The 24,420-nt window shown below is 45.7% G+C and overlaps 1 protein-coding gene across 12 annotated transcripts in view; it reads right to left on the bottom strand.

Moving 5' to 3' along the window:
• LOC118223681 (microtubule-associated protein 2-like) overlaps window positions 1-24,420 on the bottom strand; it is a 77,221-nt gene that overhangs the window by 16,198 nt on the left and 36,603 nt on the right. For 8 of the 12 annotated variants that reach the window (XM_035410543.1, XM_035410542.1, XM_035410540.1 and 5 more), the window contains 5 exons: window positions 18,470-18,756; window positions 10,857-10,931; window positions 8,830-9,045; window positions 5,033-5,293; window positions 212-3,346 (listed from right to left, as the gene is read on the bottom strand). In XM_035410543.1, coding sequence (XP_035266434.1) covers window positions 212-3,346; window positions 5,033-5,293; window positions 8,830-9,045; window positions 10,857-10,931; window positions 18,470-18,722 — 3,940 coding nt within the window. In that variant the 5' untranslated portion in view covers window positions 18,723-18,756. The remainder of the gene's footprint in view (window positions 1-211; window positions 3,347-5,032; window positions 5,294-8,829; window positions 9,046-10,856; window positions 10,932-18,469; window positions 18,757-24,420) is intronic. The other 4 variants (XM_035410544.1, XM_035410548.1, XM_035410547.1 and 1 more) reach the window with 4 other exon arrangements.

Genomic DNA, 24,420 nt, shown 5'->3' with positions numbered 1-24,420 from the left:
TCATGCACTGAACATTTATTCAATCTGATGTGTAGATTTACAAAATGTATGACTGCCAATATTTTAATCTAAAATGTAAAAAGAAAGTAAATATGAACTTTAAATCCACTGAATTTATGTTGCATAAAATTTACTTAGTATATGGTTCTGCGCATATCTTTGAATAAACTGCAAAGTTGTAATTTTACATTTAGTGAAACAATAATAGCACCTTGAGTGTCTGCCCAGGCGCTGTCTGTGTCTAAGATGGAGTCGTCCATGGTTGTCTCGTCTCTGTAGTCATCAAATGTCTCTGTATGTGGCTCTCCCTCTGATGCTGCCTCCTTCATGGGGGAGGTGGTCATCTCAGGAGCTTCTGGGACATCTGAAACCTCCTCCAGACTGGGAGCCTCCAGAGCAACTTCCTGGGCTATTTCAATCGATTCCTCTTCTTCTTCCTCCTCCTCCTCCTCCTCCTGGGGAAGCTGTACCTGGTCATCTTCGGGTGGGGCAGAGAAACGGACGCTGTGTCCAGGTTGTTCTCCCTCGTCGATGGTTTGCACCACTGTGATGAAGTCGTCTTCCACGGTCACCACTGATTCAATGATGGCTCGGGGCTCCAATGACTCCTGAGCAGCTGCTTTTGCACCTTCAACTAACTCTTCCTCTTCAGGGATCTCGTGCTCCTCCTCCTTTCCTAGACATACCAATGCTTGGACGTCCTCCATGACCTCTTCAGGCTCTTCAGCCAGTTCTATATCTTCGTCCTCTTGCTCGATCTGTTCCTCCTGGACAGTAGAGGTGACTACAGCAGGTTCCTCTGGCTTTTTAGAGGATTCTGGGGCTTTTTCCTCTGGGGTTTCCTTCACCTGCATAGGCTCTGCTTTCAGAGAAACCTGTTTCTCAGGCTGCTGAACCTTCTCTTGTTCATGAATATCCACTTTCTCCTCCTCTGTAGCACTCTCTACTGATGATGTTGGTGATGGTTTTATGGGTCGTGCAATTCTGTCTTTTGCTACACCGGTAAGCTGGTAGACATCCTCAGCATCCACCTCTTCATAGGCCTCCTGGTGTACTAAGTCCGGCTTATCCTTCACTTTTTCTCTCAGCTCCTGGAGCTCACGCTCCTCCTCCACGCTCAAAGGCCTGCTCTCCATCTCCAACTTACGAATTTTGATTTCAGCGTCAGCTATTTCAGCCTCTGTCACTAGTTTTGCATCCCTGTCTAGTTCGGGCTTCGTTTCATCGAGGGTGATTGTGACAGTTGGTGTCACCGGTCTATCGGGCTGCTTTTCCACAGCCTCTGTCCCAATCCTATCTGGTGGCACAGGAGAGGCCTCTCTTGACAGATCTTGCTCCTCCACCTCAGGAATGATTTGGTCTTTGATATCGCTAACCAGACCAGTCTTCAGACTGAAATCCTTTGGCTTTTCCTCAAGTGGTTCAGTAGGTTTGATCATTGGTTTAGATTTGCCATCTTCCGCAGCAAGTACGTCTAACAATACAGTTTTCTCTCCAGACACATATTCAAGTTTATCCTCCTCTGCCTCCTTGTCTTTGGGAATCTCAGTTTCTTCTTCTGTCTTTTCTTGAGCTTCTTTTTCTTCTTCATCATCTTTTTGGTCTTGCGCTTCTTTAATTTCCCCTTCTGTTGCCATTGGCTCCTTTATAGCTTTATCCTTCTCTGACATCATTGTGGGGAAGATTTGGGGAGGAGAGTCCAGGGGACTGTGCACATCAGCAGGGGAGGGCATGGGGCCAGAGTACTCATTAAAAACACAGTAGCCCAGCTCTTCTAACTGGCTCTCACTTCTTGCCGCCTTTTGGCTTTTATCTCCTAGCACTAGGTTAGCTAAAGAATCACTCATTAGGACATTAGCCGGGACAGACTTCCTCCTCATCATCTCAGAATCGCTGCTGTCAGACGTCAGCCTTGGTCTGACACCAGCTAGGTCCAACATCTCTGGCAGGTCAGGGGCCATCACGGTACCATTTCTGTTGTTGAACTTCATTGGGAAAGGCAACACAGGCGACTCAGACTGAGGGCTTGTCTTTGGACTGGTTGGAACATCTGGTGGTGACGATGGGGGAGTAGCAACTGAAGGAGCGGTTTCGAGAATCATGGGGGGGAAATTTAGCCTCTTTTCCACAGATGGGGTGGTCACTGGAAGGTATTCTGCAGACTCGTCCAGACTTCCACTAGTATGGGACATAATATCGGTGGCCAACGGGGAAAAAATCTTTGGCCGCCCCTGCCCACCACTTTGATCCACGGGTGCAATGGAGATGTTCAGGGAGTAACTCCTCTGTTCCCGTGACAACTTTCCAGGTGACAGCTTACTGTCATCCTTCGTTTCAGTGACTGGGATGGACCGGTGCTCTTCCAAAGGGCTCATCCTTGCATCCCATTCTGGGGATGGTGGTTGTGCCAGTGTGGTGTACCCCATTTCGGGGTGTGAAGGAGCTGCGACTGGTACAGAAATCTTCTCTCTGGCATCGCTAAGCTGATAATATCCTTCCTCCTGCCCCCTATCATCATCTTCCTTCAGGGCTGACGTCTCAAAGTAGGCAGACATTCCCGATTTGTCCTGTTCAATGTCTAAATCTTGCGACTGGTCAACGGTGTCCATGTGCAAATTTAAATCCTCCATTTCGCCGATGACTTTTCCTTGATCAAAGATCTCCACTTCGCCTTTGGTGTCCTCCGGGACAGAATGACCCTTTGCCTCCAGCTTTTCAAACACTTCTGCAGGTTTGACAATAGAGGTTCCCTGACGGGCTTCCATCTCCTTAAAATCTGAACTCAGGGTCATTTCCATCCTTTCACTCGATTCCTCTGCCTTAGTGTCCTTAGTTTCCTTGCCTCCAACTACCATTATCATTTCCTTGTCCTTGTTCATTTCATCATCAGATTTGACTTCCTTCTCCTTTTCTCTGCTAATACTCTGAGATTCGGCATCCGTTCTCATCTGCTCCTCATCCTGGCTGTCCCGACTGTCCCTCCCTATAGGTGCCTCCAAAAAGGCCTGTTTTTCGGCTGCGACCTTAGGGGCAATTTTGTCCTCTTCGTCTGAGCTTACTTTGGAGGTGTCAGCCATCTCCTCCCCCTTCCATTGGTCAGTGGGCTGTTGGGATGGTTTGTCAGGCTGCTTAGAGGAGGGTTCCGTGGCCTCCTTAGGGTGTTTCTGACCATTGCCTGGGCTCTCTGGAGCAGCTTTGCAGGGATCTTCTTTATCTTTTTCTGAAGTGAGCGGTGCTGGGCTGACCGAGGCAGAGGGCTCCTCCGAACCTTTCTCGGCAAAGTCCGAGCCGGCGGGGGCAGCGGCAGCCTGCATGCTGTCCGGCTTCCCTTCGTCCGTCTTCAGGGCTGCAAGCAAACCTGAGGTAGTCTGGTTGCTCTGCGTTACATTCGGTTTTTGCTTTGCTCGGCAGTTCCCGCAGGCCAGCGCATGACAGACGGGCAAAGCTTTCTGCCAGTGCACACACCTCTTCCTCAAGCGCAAGTGCGTGGGATTGATGGGCGAGCGTGGCGGCAGCAGGTGAACGCACACACTGACTCAGTGATGGTTTGGGAAAATGGCATGGATCTCTCAGGGGTCAGCATGCAGCGCCCTTGATGCTGAATGAATGACACAGACGTGTACATGGAACAATCGTCCATGGCTTCGTGAGAAGTAGATATGAATGTGACAGGAGTGGAAATTTATTCTTCTCAATTCCTTTATTGCTTTTTTGGATTATGATAACCTTACAAATAGCCTATTAGCAATACAGTCACTGCCATTTGTCAAGACTGTCATAATTAATATGTTGTATTTGTGTAACTCACAATAAAAATTTCATTAAAAGCAGGTTGAATCCTACTTTTTTTTTTTTTGCAACAATGTGATCAATAAATCAATCTTATCAATATCATTAATAGACATAATTTTTGCAGTTTTTCATTTGGATATATTAGCTAATATTATCCTTGTTTCACAGTTATGACTAAGAGCTATATAAATAAGCAATACAAATAATTAAATATAAAAACAGCAAATAAAAATCAGGTAATCAATCAATATATTATAGCCTCACCCAAACAAGGTATCAAAATCCAATTAGTGCTTTACAAAAACAGATGGAATGATGGCAATGTAAGACACAAATAAAAATAAAAACATCGAAAAAGTACTTATGAGGCTCTTTCACAGACATAAAAAAACAAACAAACAAAGAAAACAAAACTCAGTAAAATAAAATAGGTTTAAAAAAAAAAAAAAAAAGCTGAGCCAAAATACCACAATTTCAGAGGATTTACACTGAATCCTGTGCACAAAAGACAGGTGATAAAGGCATTGGGATAAATCATTGATTTATATCAGCAATGTAGCCGGCAAAGGGACAGTAAGCAATGGGTTAAAACCAATGAGACGGATTGGTTCTGGAAGGCAGCGTTAAGACATCGCATCGATGCAGAAAGCACAATAGGGTTCGGCAGCAGAAGCGTTGGCGCATGAACGTCGTGACCGACAAACTTACAGTTCCTGAAACAAACAAACAAACATGGCAACGAACAGGATAGCATAGCAACGACAAAAAGGCAATAAAAAACCCCTCGGCTCTTCCATACAGGACGTCATAGCTTGAGCTCGCGTGGAGAAGCAGGGCGGACGTATAGCCTGCGTTGCCTGGCAGCGTTAGCCAAAAAGCGAGAAGCCTTGTGCCATTCCTCCCCCCTCCCAGAGGCTCTATAATCGGGACTTCAAGCGTCGACGGTTGTGGGTACGGCAACGGTGACCGTAAACGAATCTGCGCCCCCTTCTCTCGCACTCGTGCTCCCGTCCGCTGGCGTGACCTGCCGACCTACTGTGCGAAAGCAGTGCTTTCCCTCTAGGAGGGTCAGCGGGTTACGGCGGCAGACGAGAGCAAGCGAATCAAATTTGCGCGTGCGCAAAAGAGCGGTGGACTTGTTTCCGGGTCACCTTAGTTCGCACCCGCAGCTGTCGACGCTCGAAGTCCAGTAATGACAGACAGACGGCATGCATATCGAGAGGAGTGGGGCAGAACACACCTTCCTCGGGACACTTCTCCAACCCTGCCTCATTGCCCCTCCCTTCGAGGGCTTCTGCGGGCGCGCTAGCCGTCTCGGCCTGCGGACAGGGCCGAGCCTGGGCCTCGCCTAAGCTCTCTGCCTGCTCTACGGGCTCCACCTCGGGCCCCTGCTCAGGTTCCTCCCCACTCCCCTGCTGCTCTCGCTCCTCAGGAGCAGCGTCTGCGTCTGCAGTCTCCTCTTCCTCCTCAGCTTCTGTGAGAGCCTCTATGGACTGTTCCTCTTTGGAAAGGGGAAGAGGCGGAAACATAAAGACTACGGACGGACAGACGGACGGACAACACAGGCTGGGGTAAAACTCCGCGATGTCCTTTCAGTTCTGCCAGCAGTTTCTGCCATAGGAACTTCAGTGGTCTGCATTGTGTTTGCCAAAGGCCAAATGATTGAAAGGATGAAAGGCCAAGTTCTTGGTAGAATATTCCAAACAAATGGGCAATCAGTAATTTATGCAGCAGATTCCAAAGCTTTCTGTAAGTCCTTATGTGGCGGCTTTACTTTAGTCATAACGCTGCATGAAAGGTCAAAACACCCATGTAATTTTTCATTTGTAGCACCATGATAATAATAATAATTTATAACTTGGGGGGACATAATCAGTGCCTTCAAATTAGGCAGAAACAAAGGGGGAGATTATAAAATAAATCACTCAAAAATATAAAGCTTACTCTAAACGTAATCAGTGAACTGCATCATTTGACATTTGGGCACTATGATTAAGATAATTTCCAGCTGTTTTTCCACATATTTATTTATTTTTTGTTTGTTTGGTTTTTTTTTCCCCTTTTTTTTTTGCCTTGACGGAAGTGAAACTGCTTCTGTACAGTTTGCCTGGCCCTTTCAACAGTATTATCTATTCTGCTGAGCTCACCACCTCAGGATGCCACTGGATCCAAGGCTGCCAAATGTGCATACTCACATACTTTGCTCATATTCTCATATTTAATTTAATCTCATTGCAATATGAATTCACATTTAATAACATTCTATAAAGCCAACTGCTGAGGCAGTAAACAATGAATTTATAATATCATACTCATAACTGAACTGTGACAGAATCTAACATCAGTAAATCGATTGCTATTTTTTTTATCTCAACCACACACCAAAAAAATAGATGAATGTGAAGAATTTCAAGAAAGCTATTTGTTTTTGGCAATTACTACAATTTGAGCATGGTCGATATGAGATAATTATTTGACATGAATTATGACTGTCTTCTGATAATATATTCAGACCTCTTAAAATGAACACTTCAGCTACAATAACAGTAGCATCATTCTAGTCAGGTATAAAATATCATAAATGATGTATTGATTATGGTTTTGAACGTGTATGCATATAGTGCACGTGTAGTTCTTCCAAAAAGTGCCCTCAGTGTCACTCAGTAAGTCTTCAGACTGACTTAATTACCTGCTTTACATAACAGTGTCACCATTCCTTCTTTTCTTTCATAACTCTGCTCTGTATTTAATTCTGAGATTGAAATAGCATAACTCACAAATGGCTAAAATGATTTCGTGAAAAAAAAAAGAAAAAAAAGTAAAGAAATCTAACTGCTACAGGTGGTACTGACTAAAATTCTGAGGCAAAGGATACAGTTTAGTTTGTATGATGACATCTTGTGGCTAATTTTTACATTTATAGCAGCCTTGTGCTAAAACATACATACTCACTTAAATAAAAGTATTCAGATACATACAATAAATACAATAATATGAATGGGTAAAAACATTAGGGAAATGCACACTATGTACAATTATGATAGACACAGTCATATATTGATAAGTTGCTCCTCCACGATAAAAAGGGTTCTAATGATACACAGAAGCAGATAAAAGCTCAAAATGTAAAACAGATATACAGCAAATGAATGACTGTAGGGACGGGCCATAGAGTTGCTGAACTCACCATCATATTACATCAGCATATCTATGAGAGTAAAAGTCTTCCTCTGTTGCAATAATGTTAGTAGCGGGCTGCAACTAACTGCTAGCAGATTATGCACCGCACATACAAGACAGTTCAAAAACATGCTTTCGCTCCAGGGTTTTTAGGCTAAGAGATTATTCTGGGACCTGAGGAGATGGGCTGGAAAATGGTCCCCTAGTTTAAAGCTCTTTTGTCCCCACGTCCCAGAACGCCCCAGTTTTCCCAGAAAACCACAGTCAGAATGAACTACAAAAAAACTCAGGGAACGCCATTTGTCTTGAATTGCAGAGTAGTCAGGACTCAGTGTGCTGGGTGTACTATCACAGGAAATAATGGCTGTTCGTGGATTCCACAGGCACTTCATACGCTGTTGGAAGCTCAAGAACATTTGCAAATGCAGCACACTTGCATTTAAAAAAAATTTCAAAAAAAAAAAAAAATTTTAAACAGTTTTGTATGTGTCATTTGAGTTAACTATGTTTACGCAGTTGCTCTGCTGTATCGTCAAGAAAAAAACAAAACAAAAAAAAAACAAAAAACAGTCTGTTCCAAACGCTAATGCTTAATGCTAATCCACAGGCAGTGTGCGCAGCCCCTGGGAGCAGAGCAATTATGCAGTACACAGAAGCGGCGCTGAAAATGTGGGCTTTTTTACTGTCTGGTAACACAGCCATCAGGCCCTCTCTCCTTTATCTCAGCCTTAATAAGGCCCTGGAGCCCTCCGACGCATTTTTAAATTCCTTAAAAGAATAGAGAGCGGGCGCTTAACTTAGCTTCCTCTGCAGCTCACGAGGAGCGCGGCTTCATTATCGCTTCCGCTGAGCTCGACGGGACGCGGGCGGGCGGGCGGGCGGGAGGGCGCTACGCGCGCTGAGAGATCGCCGCGGCGCACAAATCCCGCTTTCGGGAAAAAAAAAGTGGGATGCGGGGACGGAGTAGAGGGCCGGAGCCCTGATTCGCTAGATTTTTTTTTTGTTGTTTTCGCTGGAGAAAGTGTGGAAAATCTCTGGAGAAAGGCCAAGTCCACGTTGACTTCAGACTCCAGCACGCGTGAGCACTTTTTGGCCTGTGGGTGCTTTTGAGAAAGAGCTGAAAAGCCCTCTGGTGAACTACAACAGGTGGGACGCATGGGGGAGTTGGTGGGGGGGGGGGGGGTCCTGACTGAGGGTGGGCTGGGGTGGTGGGGGGGGGGCATGTAGGAGTCAGTGAGCGGAGCAACACCACCTGATCAGACACTGAGAGTGGGCATCAATGGAGGAGAGAGAATGCACATGACCTTAGGGAATCATGCGCATTGCTTTTTAAAAATAATCATAATAATAATAATAATTTTCAAATCTGGCAGGTCATTTGGAGTACACGGCCTGGGCAGTTTGCTTTACCTATCTCATATTCACCTGTCGTCATATTTTTTAACTTTCAAATAAGTTAATAATGAGTATGGCTACATTATCATGGCTGGTGCCTGATGCACCAATATGTGTGTGTGTGTGTGTGTGTGTGTGTGTATGTGTATAGGCAGAGATGCATTTATTAACTCATTGCCAAGAATTTTACAGCCATATACATTTATCTACTAGGGCGGTCCATGACTTTCTACTGAGTTTCTGCCTGACATACTACAGCCCATTATACAGGAGTAAAGTGCCGAAGGACAACCAAATGACCACACCACGATTTGGGAGACCAAAAATAATTTAAAAGAAATATAAATATATATATACATATATATATTCTGAGCGTGCATGACAAACGGGAGCGGCAGAGAGGGAGAGGAAGGAGGGCGGAGCGGGAGGAAGAACAGAGACGAGGAACCATGCGCGGTTCACCTTCGATCTGACTAAAGACGGCGGCCTGCCCCGTGGGGCAGTAGCCATGCCGCGTCCACTCGGGGCTGAACAAGGGGTGATCAAAGAACTCCTCGTCAGAGCGGGAGGGCTCATCCTCGGGCACTGACACCGAGATGGAGGGGGCGAGGAACTTGCACCTCTCCCGAGAATTTTGGAAGCGTTGGAGAGGGCGTGCCTCCTCCTCGTCCCCTACGTCTACAAACAGGGGACACAAGGGAGAGAACTGCAGGGAGATTCCGACAGGGAGAGGAAAAGAGAGAGAGAGAGAGAGAGAGAGAGAGCTGAGGAGGGAGACAGAGAGAGCTGGGGAAGGAGAGAGGGAGAGAGAGAGAGAAAGAGAGAGAGAGAGAGCCAGGGATGGAGAGAGAGGGAGAGAGCCAGGGAGGGAGAGAGGGAGAGGAAAAGAGAGAGAGAGAGCCAGGGAGGGAGAGAGAGGGAGAGAGCCAGGGAGGGAGAGGAAGAGAGAGTGAGAGAGAGCCAGGGAGGGAGAGAGGAAGAGAGAGAGAGAGATAGCTGCGGAGGGAGAGAGAGAACCGGGCGGGGAGAGAGAGAGAGAGGGAGAAGAAGCCAGGGAGGAAGAGAGGGAGAGAGGAAGAGAGAGAAAGGGGGAGAGAGAGAAAGAGAGGAGAGACACGCTGGTGCCCAGGAGACGGGACGCTCGGACGGACAGACGCATGGACACAAGCTCGATGTCCAGAAACTCAAACGCAGTCGAGGGCGGAGCAAGCCATGCTCAGAACTGGGAGGGGCGGATCTAGCATGCGGCTGAGACGTAACATTCTACAAACGCGCCTGTGACATCATCGCTATTTCACACGGAATGGCGATATAGCATTCGTGCGGAAACTCAATGGAGGACAGTTGGTTTCTTGGCACCTTCTATCTTTCGAGTGACTGTGCCCCTCAAGATCAAAAAGCTTGGGTTCATAAAGGTGTTTTTTTGAGGGAAGTATCTGATAAACCGATAAGCTGACCACAAACCTATGGAGTATGATTCTAAAACGTGGATAACTGAGAGTAGTTTACCCACAGAATGTTTGCATGAAGAAGTTTATATTCAAAGTAACATTAAATCAATTGTTAGGTAAGTAGGTGGTCAATTATAAGTGAATTTGCCCCAAGAGAAGAATTGTACACGCTGCAGGGATGGATGACTATCTCTGAATAACCTCCAGATTGACCAGAACCAAGCACTGACCCGTCTGAGCACGACTTGTTCTGCCTGACAGCGGGTTCTGGAGCTCCAGTGACAACTGGACACAGATACGGACTAGACCTCAGTCAGACAGGGCCACAACAGAAAGAACACCAACAAGACAAAGGTCAAACATGCCAAATAAAGACACCGAAACAGAAATAACCACGTAAAAAAAAGATGTAAAGCAGGTTTTTTAAAATACACAGGCAAGGGGAAGGGCGGGTGGCAAGAACAAAGATGACAGGGAGGGTTTGGCTGCGGGGATGGCTGGGGGGAAAGGGTAACTCTCATTACATCATGCAAGGGGCGGAGCCAGCGCTGCATGAACTCTGACCTGGGCAGGTATGTGTGGAGTGGGGGAGAGGGGGGGGGGGGGGCATCCAGAACCGCGTAATTTAGTGAATGTGAGCACAGCTACCTTGTTAATATTGGGGAAGAGTAGCAAGAGGAAGAGGATGGCTCCTGTCACATCGGCAAATGAAAAACAAAAAAAAACAAGCCTGGACGCATTTCTTCCTGTTCCGGCCTCTTGTCCCTGTAGAGCCCCCCCCCCCCCCCCCCCCAGCATATCCCAGGATGCATCTGTGCCCAGCTCATCGCCAGAGCTCCCTCTCTCCCTCTCAAGCTGCTCGGCTGGACGCAACGGAACCCAGAGAAAAGGGGCCGAGCGAGTTCGAGCTTCCCGTTAAATTTCGTCGTGTGACACAGACCTTCTTAAACCTCCCTATTTTTTTTTCTCTCTCTCGCACTCTCTTCTCTCCTCTTTGCTGGGCGGACGAAACGAGGGCAGAGTTTCGGGGGGCCCTACCTTGTTCCAGGGGTCCGAACTGCTCAGCGGATGGAGAGGGCGGAGGGGAGGGGGGCAGGTTGGCCGAGTCGTCCACTACGAAGGAAGAGACAGAGGACAGAGAGCGAAAATGCAGGGCTGTTAAACTCACATAAGGTCCCTCTCTCACACCCCACAACTGCCAACTGTGCTAGGGTCCAGAGTGGCTCACAGAAGCTGTTTTTGGAGGGTTCTAGAAAAAGGTCTAATCTAATCCTTTGAGCTTCTTTGACAGGCCTGTTGAACTTCAGAAACAGAACTCTAAAGCTGGTCTTTTTTTGCTGAATCATTCCACCATGGAAATATATAATTCAGCCATCAAAAAAAAAAATAGGGGAAAGAGAAGAAAATTAAGTGGAAAATGCGCTTAGTGCTGGCAGAACACACAGAATGAGTGGATTTTAAACTGGCATAGGAAAAGCGTTATTAATTTTTTTTTTAAACAATCTGCACTCGAAAGTTACTTCTACACTTAATCTCTGGACTCAGTGGTTGCACTGCCTCCTGTGTCAGTTCACAACAGGAGGCCAATTAGGCTTTAAAAACAGGCTAGCTCACCCTGTAAGCTTCCAGTGCAGATATCATTAGCACGGCACCCGGAGTTCATTTCAAGTGACCCCGTATGCATGATTCTGCTGATCCCAGATTGGCTCATTCAAGTTAACTAGACAAGCTCCTCCCCCCAAAAGGGGGCGGGGCTATCCTGACAGCGTTCATCATGGTAGAACCCTTCCAGCCAACCAGTCAGATTGCACAGAAGGTTGGAGGCATTGCAAAATAATCCCCAACAGGCTTATATTGGATATATTAATCTGACACCAAAATAATCCCCAAAGGGCATATATTGGGCATATTAATCTGAAACCAAAATAATCCCCAAAGGGTTTATACTGGACATATTAATTTGACACCAAAATAAACCCCAAAGGGCTTATATTAAACATATTAATCTGACACCACCAGAGCCAGACGTCACCAACATGCTTGATGTTTTCTCCAGAACCGTAGTCATGTGACGCCTTCGTGTCAAATTGCATAAGGGGGCAATGGAACACACGGGACAGCACGGTGCTTGAACCAGACAGGTGTCATAATGCATCTACAGCTTTTAGTGAGGTGACGGGCTGAGAGCTGACTGGGGGGCAGCATCAGACAGCCAAACGTTACACAACGTTTCATGTAAATGTCAACGGCAAGTAAAGTCCAGGAAAAAAATTTTTTTTAAGCCTCCAGCAAAGCAAACTTGCTCACTACTGGAGCCTCGACATACTGTCCAAGAACAAAATGAACACTTATGGGATAACCGTTAAATAATTCAAGGTTATCCTATAATTAAAAAAACATATGGGTTGTCACAGCCCCCAATAACATCATCGCATCTGCTCTGCAAAGCCATGACATCCCCAGGGGTCAATGCGGCACACCACGTGCATCCAAAATTTTCCCAGCAGTGCCAAGTCTCAGACCTATAGGTACCAACAAAAATAAAAAGACAAATGGAATCAAAAGCAAATAAAAAAATTAAAAAATCACACCCTGTTAACTAAAAAATACATTGAATTTATCAAAAATCAGAGATAAGCTTGCTGGTTTGACACTTGTGATCCAGCCCCTAAAATAATTGGCAGAGTAGCAACAGCTTCAGATATGGCTAACATTCCCTGACCAGCAAGTTTATAATATACAGCATCAGTACAGCACTAATGTGAGTTAGCCATGTTAACCAAGAACCAGAACCATACCGTACCATATCATCAGTACCATACAGTACTATATAATCTAAAATTATCTCAGTGCAAGTGGGTAGTGATGGGATGGGAGCCAAGATTTAGTCAATCTAAAATCTTGTAAGGATGTGAGCATGCTCTCATCCAACCAAGCTAATTACACGTACAGGTAAAGTAATGCATTTCTATTCGTGAAAATACACTGCTGGAAACTGCAACTTTGCAGAAGTCATCTACTTCACAATCACTGTGTTTGACCCTAAAATACCAATAGCCTTCTTTAGACAGAAAGAACCATTCAGTATTTGCACAGAATTTAAACTGAATTCAAAACTTTACATTAACTGACTATTTAAACAGTCAGGGAAACTAAATATTATTATTTAAAAAAATAAATGTCCTTCAACAGTTCTGAAGAAACTGAAAGCTGGTTACTAATTCAAACCAGATGGGCGTGACATTTGCCTCCCCAGTACAGTAAAATTGGCATATGGGGAAATTATCCCAAAATTAAACCCTTGCGCTCAAGTCCTCGTTTCGGGTGTCTGTCCCACCTGTTGGCTCTCGTTTGGTTTTTTGAAAATTCTTTAATCAGTTTCTGTTCCTGACACAAATAGCTCCCCCCCATGGGGAACATCTAGGCTTTAAAAACAAAACAAAAATTTCACATTGATGCCAGGAACACTGGCAGCATCATATTTGATGCATCACCATGGAAACGACAGCACTGCAAGGCAAGCGGGGAAAGACTGACCAATCAGGTGGGAGTTGGCTCAACTCACCCATTAATGTCAAATGGTAGTTAACTTATTTGATATGAAATGCACTTGTAGCTGCCTAATATAACGTACCATGACAGCTACGTTTAGAGTGTGACTTTTTAATGAACATATATGTCTACTTTTATTCTTTCATATATATATATATATATATATATACACAGTATATTTAATGATGAATTCTCTAGGATTATATATTCATTATTTTTCTGTTCTTTTTTATATATGACAGAGTAGTATATATCTATCACTACTCTGTCATATATTATTCTGTATATATACTTTGTATATAGATTCTTATCTTTCATTTTATTGTAAAAATGCAGGGCACCCCTGAAAAATATAATAATAATAATAATAATAATAATAATAATAATAATAATAATAATAATAATAGACAGAGAAGACTCTTACCACAATGCACACTGCTGCCTTGAACATACAGCACCAGACGTCACGATTTCGTCTTGCAAATAAAAACACTTACTTCAGTCGATCAGTCACAAGCATTAAACAGGCTTTCTGGTGCATCTTGGCTTAATAAAATATATCTAGGCGGCAGCACAAAAAAAGACGAACGTGTGACCGTAATACACTCATCTGAGCTCTACTGAGCGGCAGACGGCGGATTCCCAACCGCTTGTCACATGACTCATCTCTCAGCGCCCAGCCCGGTCGCAGACAGGAATCCTCCCCGATCGGCCTGGCGGTGCATTCATGCACCGAAAACGTCAACGCCTTTTCTCCCCCCCCCCCCCCCCCCCCCGTTCATCCCAGCCCATCAGCCGCTGCTGCGTCTACTGCACCAGTTTAATTTTGGGGGGGGGCTGCTGCCGCTGCGTGCCTCCCCAGTCAGACACACCTTCTGTCTCACAGTCTGGGGCGGGTGCCTCGTCCCCTTGCTCCCCCCCCCACTCCCTCTCCCCCTCCCCTCACCTTCCCAGACTCCACCCTGTCCAGACAGTGCTGATGTGCTCCGTCTGCAAATAAACTCTCGTCTCAGACAAAACACAACCTGCGTCCATTAAAGTGACCACTCAACAGGGACGGCATCTGTCACCGTCAGGAAGACCATGAGACAGCAGATTCATTCCAGCCCCCCCCCTCTCCACCCTAGCACCAGCACCCCCAAATCCCAGCCCACTCACACTCACTGCTCTACGGTATTCCCATACAGACACATTTGTACACACGCATTTGCAGCATATAATTGTAGAAATATTTTTAGGTACGATACAAATACAAATACCTGCCCCAACACAACGGACCACACATACACACACACACACACACACACATGTGCACGCGCACACACACAGCATTCAATACCACCACATCACATCAAAAGCCCCCATAAACCACCGAATTCAACACCACCACATCACCTTAAAAGCCCCTATAAACCACCGAATTCAACACCACCACATCATCTCAAAACGCTGTATATAAGACTCAAGCAAGCAAGAAACTGACCACACATTTCCATTAAGCTACCATTACTCAAGCCTCAGTGCCAATAATATCTTAGGAATGAAACAGGAAGTTAAAATATTCTGACATGATGAGTAAAATAATTTTTTTTTAAAAAGAACCTGTAAAACTGACGAATGGAAAAATGATACAAAAAGCCCCCCCCCCCCCCCCCCCGCCCCAAGTTCACAGGCATGAGGGCTGATGTTCACATCGTTTTCCTAATCTGCAATGCAGCATGCAGGATTCAAACACAGCACTCACCCCCGCCAGTAAAATTCGAAAGCAGCTGCTTCCCTAAAAAAAAAAACGGGAGAGGCCGATATATCTGAAGAGGAAGTCGCGGTCGAACGGCCGAAGGGGAGAAGGAACCCAAGTATCCCGACACACACTTATCTGAGAGCCAGCGGGGAGCGACATCGTCCGAGCCAGCACGTCTTCTCTGTGTGGGAGCGGGAGCCGTTACCCTGGCAACACGATGCCCGTGCCCCCAGCACCCCACCCGCCCGCCACACCCCCCCCACCCCCCCCCCCACCCCACCTCATTCTCATCTCAGACGAGTACCGTGGAAGCAGGCTCCCCACATCATCTTTCCCCTTTCTGTCCTGCCGAAAAAATTTCCAGCCGAGACCAGCTGGGATTGTAAACTGGTTGTAAGAGGGTTTAAGCCGTGTTTACGACACTTTAAGCCAGTCACGGCTGGTCTGTGGCTGGTCAAAGATGGTCTCTAGCCGGACAAAGCTGGTCAGAGCTGGTTAAGCTGGTAGAGTAAAGCTGTCGGTCAGACTGGTGAACTAGCTGACTCTATAGGCTGGTCAGCTGATGAACAGCCAGCTGACCAGCTAAAAGTGTTGACAGTTATTAAACCAGCTTGACCATCTTATGGCTGGGTTACACTGGAATTTTGAGCAGGATACGGTGTTCTGGCCACAACCAGGAACTCAGTAGCCATGGAAACGGCATATTATCTTCAAGCCTGCTACTTCATACTGTTAATGCTAATCGCCATCATAAACAAGGAAAGCTGTCGATTCATTGTTTCTGTAGCCCACAGACTGCAGCCAGAGCTCATGGGCTGTGGAGGTAAAAAAAACACCTGGGGCTTTACTGTGTGCTGTGAACTGCTAGCGTGTGATGATTCATATCCCTGATACAGCACTGCTGAGAAAGAAATGAGACCCACTACCCACCAGCTAGACTGCAGAGGCCGTATCTGAATCGATTTGTAAGGAAAGAGTTCTTTCTGGAATATTCAAAATGACTTCCTACTGAATCTGTAAAATGCTGGGTTTTTTCCCCAGCGGTGCAGTTTGGCATGTGCTCTTCATCAACCACCGACTTCACATTTCAGTGCTTTCTCCATAGTTCAAGTCAATCTTCCTCTTGGCTGACTTTTACGTTTTTACTTTTTCTTTTTCTTTTTCCAACACAAAGCAGATAGTCATTGATCTGACGCAAGACGTACGGCTCCAGAGCATCTGAAAGGATTCTGAATGTAAAATAGCTGTGCAGAAGGTTCAGGATGGCAGACAATTCCCAACATGCAGTTCAGGGCCTTACAGGAAGTACAGTACCTTCAAATGGGGGACAGCAAAACTATTTACTCATAAGGGATACCCATGATTAGCATGCTTATTGTGCCCAAATTTATAACTGTGAAAATGGATAATATGCCAATTAATTTATGCTACAGATATATATTATCGTATGCTGCATGCTAATCTCTAACAAAAAATTAAGTTAATCGCTAGTCTACTTGCTAATATCTGGTGTGACCCACACTTTAAACTGTCAGTGGAAAACTTCTGAGAGCTAATATTTTGAAAGTGTGATTAACACTTCCATTGAGAATAGTTAATTAACTTCACCCTGACAGCAGGAGCAATCTCAAGTGCTGTGGGAAAGCCAAGTCCTTAATATAATTTAAGGCTTTGGATTTGTGATTTGCACAGGAAAAAAAAAAAGCACTACGATGTTATACACGTCAATTCAACGTCTTTCCGTAGCAAAACGTCGCAGACAAATATTTTTGTTCTCTTCTCGAGTGCTTAGTGGACTCCTTGAAGTGAACGGAGCGGTAGGGCAGCGGGAGACAAAGCTGATGTTTTAATTTTAATTTTAATTGTGCGGCAGAGTACCGTCGCATTAGGACGCTTCACCATTGCAGGGACGCCGGAACAAAGAGGTGCCACGCGCTGAATTCTGGAGGAGCGGTTGCCCCGGCAACGCTGGAGCAAGACCGCTGCCCCCTGCGTAACGCCACCGCCATTTGGGGAGAGTGGGACTCCATCCCATAATTACAGCAGCGCCACTGTTGCCGCTCACGCCACCGTCTCCTTTTCATGGTCAGACGCATCCCCGAAGCCTCTGTTCTGTGCAGCTAAAAACTAAGTGGAGAATTTCAGCAGGAAAGGAGGGAGGGAGGAAGGGAGCTATAGCACGCCTAACCTCATCCATCTCAATAAAAGTACCGCTGAAGTGGCCATAATGATTATTTTCAGAGGGATGGACTCTGGAAAAGAGGTGTCAGAATGGTTAATGGGACAACATCTTTCGGGTTTTACGGTTATTCAACGCTGCTGTTGCTGTCTGCAAAAATAAGGCCTCAACCCCCCTGTCTGCTCGCTGGTTATCTTAAAAAAAGAATGAAAAAAAGTTCATCTCACAGATCATGCATGTTTGTATGGAAGTATGCATGTCCCTCTTTTAGGACAAGTCATCAGGCACTGTACACACTGTGTGTGTGTGTGTGACCTCAAGCAGGACTGATGTAATGTAATGAGATCACTGTAATCTTGTGCTGCTGACACAGCCAATGAGGAGAGAGAACACAGAGGGGTCATCACTGATTCAGCTGGGAGCACCAATGGCTCGTTTGTAACAGCGCAGTAAATCTGAGTCACCGCTGCTAAGGAATACGAAAGCTGTACCTCCCTCCCAGACCGATACACTAGGGATCAATGCTACGTCCTGCACTGGAGAGCAGTAATGTTACAGCACCAATCATGCTATGTGTGCTGCCTGATTGAAAATTAATTGATAAAGATATTTTTTACAATACATTAGCATTTATGTCATTAGGAAGTTCGACCTGATCATGAAAACCGACATGAGGGATTTTGAATCTACACAGTTCAAGGGCTTACACTTTGCTTGTCAATTTCATCTGAATATTTTCAGCCAGTGTATGAAAAGCAATACAAGTGGCTTAAGCCAAATATAAATAGCAGGATATTAATGTTCATGCACATTAGTGAGTTAATGTAAGTTTTGAACACACTGTCATATGTCTGTACTAATACACACATATCTTGTGCATTATATATTCACTCATAAATATATGGCAAGGTGAAACAGCACATCATTTGAACTGCCAAACAATAGTACTGGATGCTCAGAGATGGACTGCAGTTTTTTTTTTTTAACTAAGCCTAAGTGCTCTAGAACTGCATTGCTTTCAATTACCAGCAGCGATTGTTACATCAGCATTAGAATGTTAATCAACATTCTAATCACACATCTGTGACCTCACACCTTAGAGGGTTAAAGTAGAACAGGGCATAGCCCTCACGGGGGGGGGGGCGGGGGGGTTGGGGGGGGTGGTTGAAGCATCCTTACCAGCTGTCACCACGTGTCCACCAGTCATGTCCCCGTTGAAGCCGTTCTCTTTGGTGGCGGAATAGGAGGCGGAGCCGGAGGCAGGGCCTGAGGCGGGGCCAGAGGCGGGGCCAGAGGCGGGGCCCTCTCCGGGCTGGCAGCTTCTGTAGGAAGAGTAGCCGTTCTCGCTGTGGCCAGCAGGGGGCGCCTGGCCCTGGGCTCCGGGGGGAACCCACTGCGGACCGCTGTCCTGGGGCTGCCGTTCGTCCGCCATCACGACTGGGCCGAGGGGGGGGCACTCCTTACTGCTGGGGGGTGGAAGGGTGGAGGGACATGTCAGTCTCAGGTGTTTATGAACCTTAAGTAAAGATGTAAAATGTAAACAATTCTAGTTATGTTACATCAGATTTGTGCACCGAAAATGAATGCAGACACCAAGAATACCTGATTGTCATTTTAGAATAGCTGCAAGTTGTAAATTATTTACAAGAAAGGTTACAACTCCATATTTTTACTCGTACTTCAAACAAATGTTACAAGTCATTCCCCCCTCTGTTATGATTACGAAGCTCTGGCATACACTCGATCATTCTCTCTCTGTATGGATCGCAAAAGTCTGCGACTTAACACGCTGCCGTAACCACTGCCCGCTGTTAAAATTCCTCTCCACATTTCGAGGATTTTAGTCTGTCCAGGAACATCAGGGTTGCTTTGTGTCAACACTGCAACGAGGCTAAAAAAGCTTCACCGCGGTGCTGTTACTGCCCCTTTTGTCCGCTGCGATTTTTCATCAAGCGAAATTAAACAAGAGACATCGCAGAGAATGTGCCAGATGATTCGCTTGACAAGGCCAGGTTAAAACAGCTTTTTTTAAAAGCGGACAGAGACCAGAGATAGAGTCAGAGCCTCGATCAAGTGCAACCATGCGATTCACGTCAAGGCACTCAAACGGCACCGCGAAAGCACTGAAGCATCAAGCATAGAGACTCGTAAGATTGTGCCATTCCTCACCGGTTCAGACTACACAGAGGGACATAAAGGAGACCAGGGGGTGGATTGCCAGCGTATTCCCCTTTTCAACTTTGTGCGGAGGAACAGGTGTAGTATTTACAGGATTTTGTTAAGCATTGACAAAATCCTGTGCTCTGGCACAATAGCTGACAGCACTTCGTGAGTTCTGCTCCACAGCTGCATGTGATCACTATGCAGTAAAACGTTCAGTGTTAAATCAACTCTAACAGAGTACATATCAGTGCAATAGGGACCAGGTGTTACTCCGTAAGAGTTGATTTAACACTGAAAATGTTTTCTGAAGAACGGTGTTATCCTGGGACAGCAAGATAGCAGTGTGGTGCCGGGATCAGGCATGAATTATTGACACGCTTGACTCCTGCGATTTCAAAATGGCAATTTATTCATGGCAGGAAGGCCATCTTCCTTTTTTTTTTTTACAGATCTGCTTGTTTTGTTTTTTTTTCAGAAGGTGCACATTGATATGCATTGAATGAGCGCGAAACGTGAAATGAGGTGACTCAAAAACCAAGCGGAGAGCGTGTCAGCCAACCGGAATCAGCCTGCACGGGGGGCATTTCTCATTTGAACCAATTGACGGACGCAGCGGTTGGTCTACTTTCGTCAATGCGACAATGGAAGCCGCCGGGTTTCAAGATCACCCCCCAGGGGGTGAAGAAACTAAAAGGAATATTGACCACGGACGAGGTGATTGGTCGGCTAAAAGGGATAACTGCCACACTGGACGAATCGAAGGCGGAAGCGTGGCATGCAAAGTCAATTTGTGGATGGAAAGTTACCAAACTTAGCTCGGGCATTCAATACATACCCGGCTGTATAAATGCATAAAGATACCGATCTCCACAAGTCACTCTTGATAGCTATGCTATGCTCTGAGCAAGTAATGTTATGTGATTTGACAGAAGGATCAATAGGTGAGGTGGTAGACATGTTTCCATGGATCATTGAGAATTGATCAAGCAATATTAACCGCTGTTCCACAGCATGCTATTCTGGCTCATACCACTAGGCCCTGTATGACACAGGATGGGGATAAGGCTTAGGTCACAATCTAAAATACAAAAATAAATATTACTCATTGGTTGCAGTTGAAAGAAAATAAAGGTGTTCCTAAAATATTCTTTCCATATCCTCATTTATCAGCAAATGGATGCTGGGTATTATTACTGGTTGTTTTTTTTCAAACAGAAGGTCTTTGTGGCTCTGTCTTTCTTTTTCTTTCAGAGGGCTAAAAGTACATCTAATGAAAGAGTGAGAAGAGATGCATTGTGCTAACTTTACAATCATATTCTATAATATCCTAATTCTAGTTTGACTTGAAAGTCATGACTTTCTGACCTAGCCTATGATTACAGTGTGAACTGGACTTGTGGACTTGAAACCTCGTTTTGTAACTACCCAATGGCCTTCGGTATGCACTTACTGTACTGTACGTCGCTTTGGATAAAAGCGTCCCGCCAAATAAATGCGATGTGACGTATATTCACGTGTTATCCTCTGACCCATCTCTTCGCCCAGAATGGGCTTCATTGTGTGGGTTCACGTTTTGGGCTCACGCCTGCCTCCGCAAATTTCCGACAATGTCTCAGTTGCTTTTTTTTTTTTTTTTTTTTTCTCGTGTTAGGAGTAGTTACCCCCCGCCCTGCGTTTCGGCTGAGTTTCAACGCCAGGAACGAGCTAATCCGCCCCACCCCATTCAAACGGCTCAGCCGCACTCCCTGTTCTCTGATCAAAGAGGCTCACGCTGCAGTGCGGAGAATGTGTCCTCCAGCCTCCCCGAAAATCCTCCCGCACACTTCACAAAAGACGTTTTTTAAAAGTTCAAGTTATCGCCGCGTACTTCAGACGCCGCAGTTCGGCGTCTGTTGTTCCTCTAGCCCTTTCGTGCGCACTCCGTTCCGCTGACTCGGTTTTTGTCCTTTGCCACAGTTCTGCCATTTTTGTAAAAAAAAAAAATTGGCCGCGGTGGCAGCCTCTTCGCATCTAACAACAAACAAAACAATGCATCCAGGCACTCACAGCTGGGAACAGCAAAGTAGATACGAGAAAACCTTTCATTGGGATCCTGGTTGTAATTCTCTTCTATTTTCTAATGCCTGTCAACATTGGAGGGTTGGATAAATCATATCTTGCCAGCTCATACCCCTGAAAACTGCAATAGGGTAGAAAAAAAATAGTAATGGCAGTTGACTGTATACTGTGAACCAGACCATTGTGCACAATTAAAAGAGTACAACTACAAGCAGCGGAAGAGCATAGACAGTATTGCTACTGAAATGCGAAGCTGATCTGATTGAACCAACAAATGGCAACGGTGGGGTATGATGGTTGGGGAACTGGGCTTGTAACTGAAATGTAATGGATTCCATATCCCAGCTGGGATATTGTCATTGCACCCTCAAGCAAGGCATGTAACCCGGCGGCTGCTTCAGTAGAAATACCCAGCTGTATAAACTGATGTCTTCTGTGTAAGTCACTCTGGATAAAAGCATTGGCTAAATGCCAAAATGTAATGAAATGTTGCAACGTTGTGTCCCATGTGAAAAAAATTGTTAACTAAACTTTAATTATACTTCAAGTATCCGTAAGTAAATAGAAAACTTCAGGTATACTTCAGCATGCTATTTTTTCACATGGGGTACTTGACATAATGCTCGAACACTTGACATTATTTCAATCAAACAGAGGAATATTCGATAACAATAATATTGTTATTTTGGGGGTAATAATATTATGTAAATGAATAAATCCATAAATCAAATGACATATCAGTTGATCTATGCCCTTTCCATCATTGCGAGATGATGAGCAGCTTAATACTAATGCCACTGTTGGTTCTGGATCTTTTTCATGGACAGCTGGAACTTGGAACCTTTGGACAGATCTGAAGAGATGAGCGCTGATATTGGGCAGGTGATTTTTCGGCAGGGTGCTGGCAGCGTTCCGGCCCGCTGCTCAGCTGACGGTGGCGTATGTGTGTGGGGGGCGGGGGGGTGGGGGGTGGGGGGGGTCGCGGACGATCACAGCCATGTGATTATCTCACGCACTGTCCGGAGCTTACGACCGCAGCGCTGAGCAGCATCAGATGAACAGAATCTCTGGGAAAAAAGCCCAGAGGGAAAAGAAAAAAAAACAAATATCTAATGTTTACACGGTAACAGCCAGCAGGGATTGAATCTGGCTTTTGGAGGGGAGACGGGGGGGGGGGGGGGGGGTTGTGGGGGTTGACGGGGGGCTGTCTGTGCAATCGCAGAGCAGGGGGTGGATACACTGCCACTGCAATCACTGTTATTGATTTTGGGGAGGGGGGGGGCACAGGTCTCTTTTGGGCTCTGGTTTCTTTTGGGGGGGGGGGGGCCTCCAGTCTCTTTTGGGGGTAAATGGTAAATGGAGTGGATTTTATATAGCGCTTTTATCCAAAGCGCTTCACAATTCATGCCTCTCATTCACCCATTCACACACACACACTAACACGCAAACGGTGAAAGCCTGCCACGCAAGGTACCAATCAGCTCGTTGGGAGCAATTAGGGGTTAGGTGTCTTGCTCAGGGACACTTCGACACACGCAGGGCGTGGGATCGAACCGGCAACCCTCCGACTGCCAGACAACCGCTCTTACCTCCTGAGCTATGTCGGGGCTCTGGTTTCTTTTGGGGGGGTCTCTGGCCTCTTTTTTTAGGGGGGGGGAGGTCTGTGCTCTCTTTCTGAGGGACCTCCAGTCTCTCTTGGGGGAGGCTGAGGTCCCCCTGGTTCCCCCCCGTAATTCAAACCCTGATAGCCACAGCGAAACCCACAAAGTGCCGTGCAGAGATGCACATGCTCAGAGAGAGCAGAGCCTGAGGACAGGACGATTTACATACTCCAGCAAACACACGGCCTCAGGTGGGCCCTGCTGTTGATTTTGGTCTTCACGCTTCCAGCAGCACACAGCTGCTACTGCAATGCGTAATCGGTTACTTTCTTCAGGAATAGATTTTAGCCCAGAAGTAAAATTAAAAAAAAAACAATCAAGCAGTCAGCCGGCTTAATGCTAAAGCCTAGCCAAACCATTAAAGACCAATGTAAGCGAAAATGCTTTGCGACTTCATCAGACTCTCACCAACGACTCCATCACTTTCAGAACCAGAATCCCATGCTCCTGTGACCAGCACTTCTGGTAAATAAAAAACCTAATCCTATTCATTAATCCCAGTACCAGTTATGAGTTCTTCAGCAAAATAATCAAAGAACTGTTATTAATGTAATGTTCTGCTCTTTCTTTCTTTCTTTCTGCATTATTCACAAGCATAATATGCTCACTCCACTACAGTCAGATGACACACAACAATACTTCTATTATTTTTCTTACTGCTATGGACCTATGTGTCTGAAATAAAGTTAAATTGAATTGAATTGAATTGAATAATTAGTCAGGCAATATGATTATGTGATCTACAGGATAATATCATTATAACTGGTCAAATCACCTTTCTCTCCAGCTAAACTGTAATGTATAGGGTCTGATGCGGTGGAACATTACATTACCCCTGAGTGCATCTCTGATATACAGGTGACCGGCGTACCACAAAGGGGTCTGCAAAAATCAGCAGGTCCGTGGCCCGTGACCTAATTACGTTCAAAGGTACTCAAAGGTTGTTTATGTGCAGGGCCCTACGCAGTTTTGACTGCTGGGGGACGGGGTTGTAAAACAGTGCAGCAAGCCTAACATATGGAAATGGCCTCGTTAAAGAAAAGGCTGCTTTCACATTCGTGTAGCTGTTAAGGGAGCGCGCGGCTAATCGGAATTCATTTAGCAACTTAGCAACTTAGCACGATCCCCGGGCCCGGCGCGTAAAGGCTGCTCATTCCTCCTGACTGACGTACTTTTTGGCTGGAGGGACGACGGGACGGATCTGCGCAAAAAAAAAAAAAAAAAAAAAGAATCAGGGCTGAGGGGGAG

The sequence above is a fragment of the Anguilla anguilla genome, chromosome 3 (assembly GCF_013347855.1).
Source record: "Anguilla anguilla isolate fAngAng1 chromosome 3, fAngAng1.pri, whole genome shotgun sequence".
NCBI classification, from domain to species: Eukaryota; Metazoa; Chordata; class Actinopteri; order Anguilliformes; family Anguillidae; genus Anguilla; species Anguilla anguilla.
The sequence above is the reverse complement of the archived record's forward strand: the minus strand, read 5'-3'. Positions and strand labels throughout refer to the sequence as shown.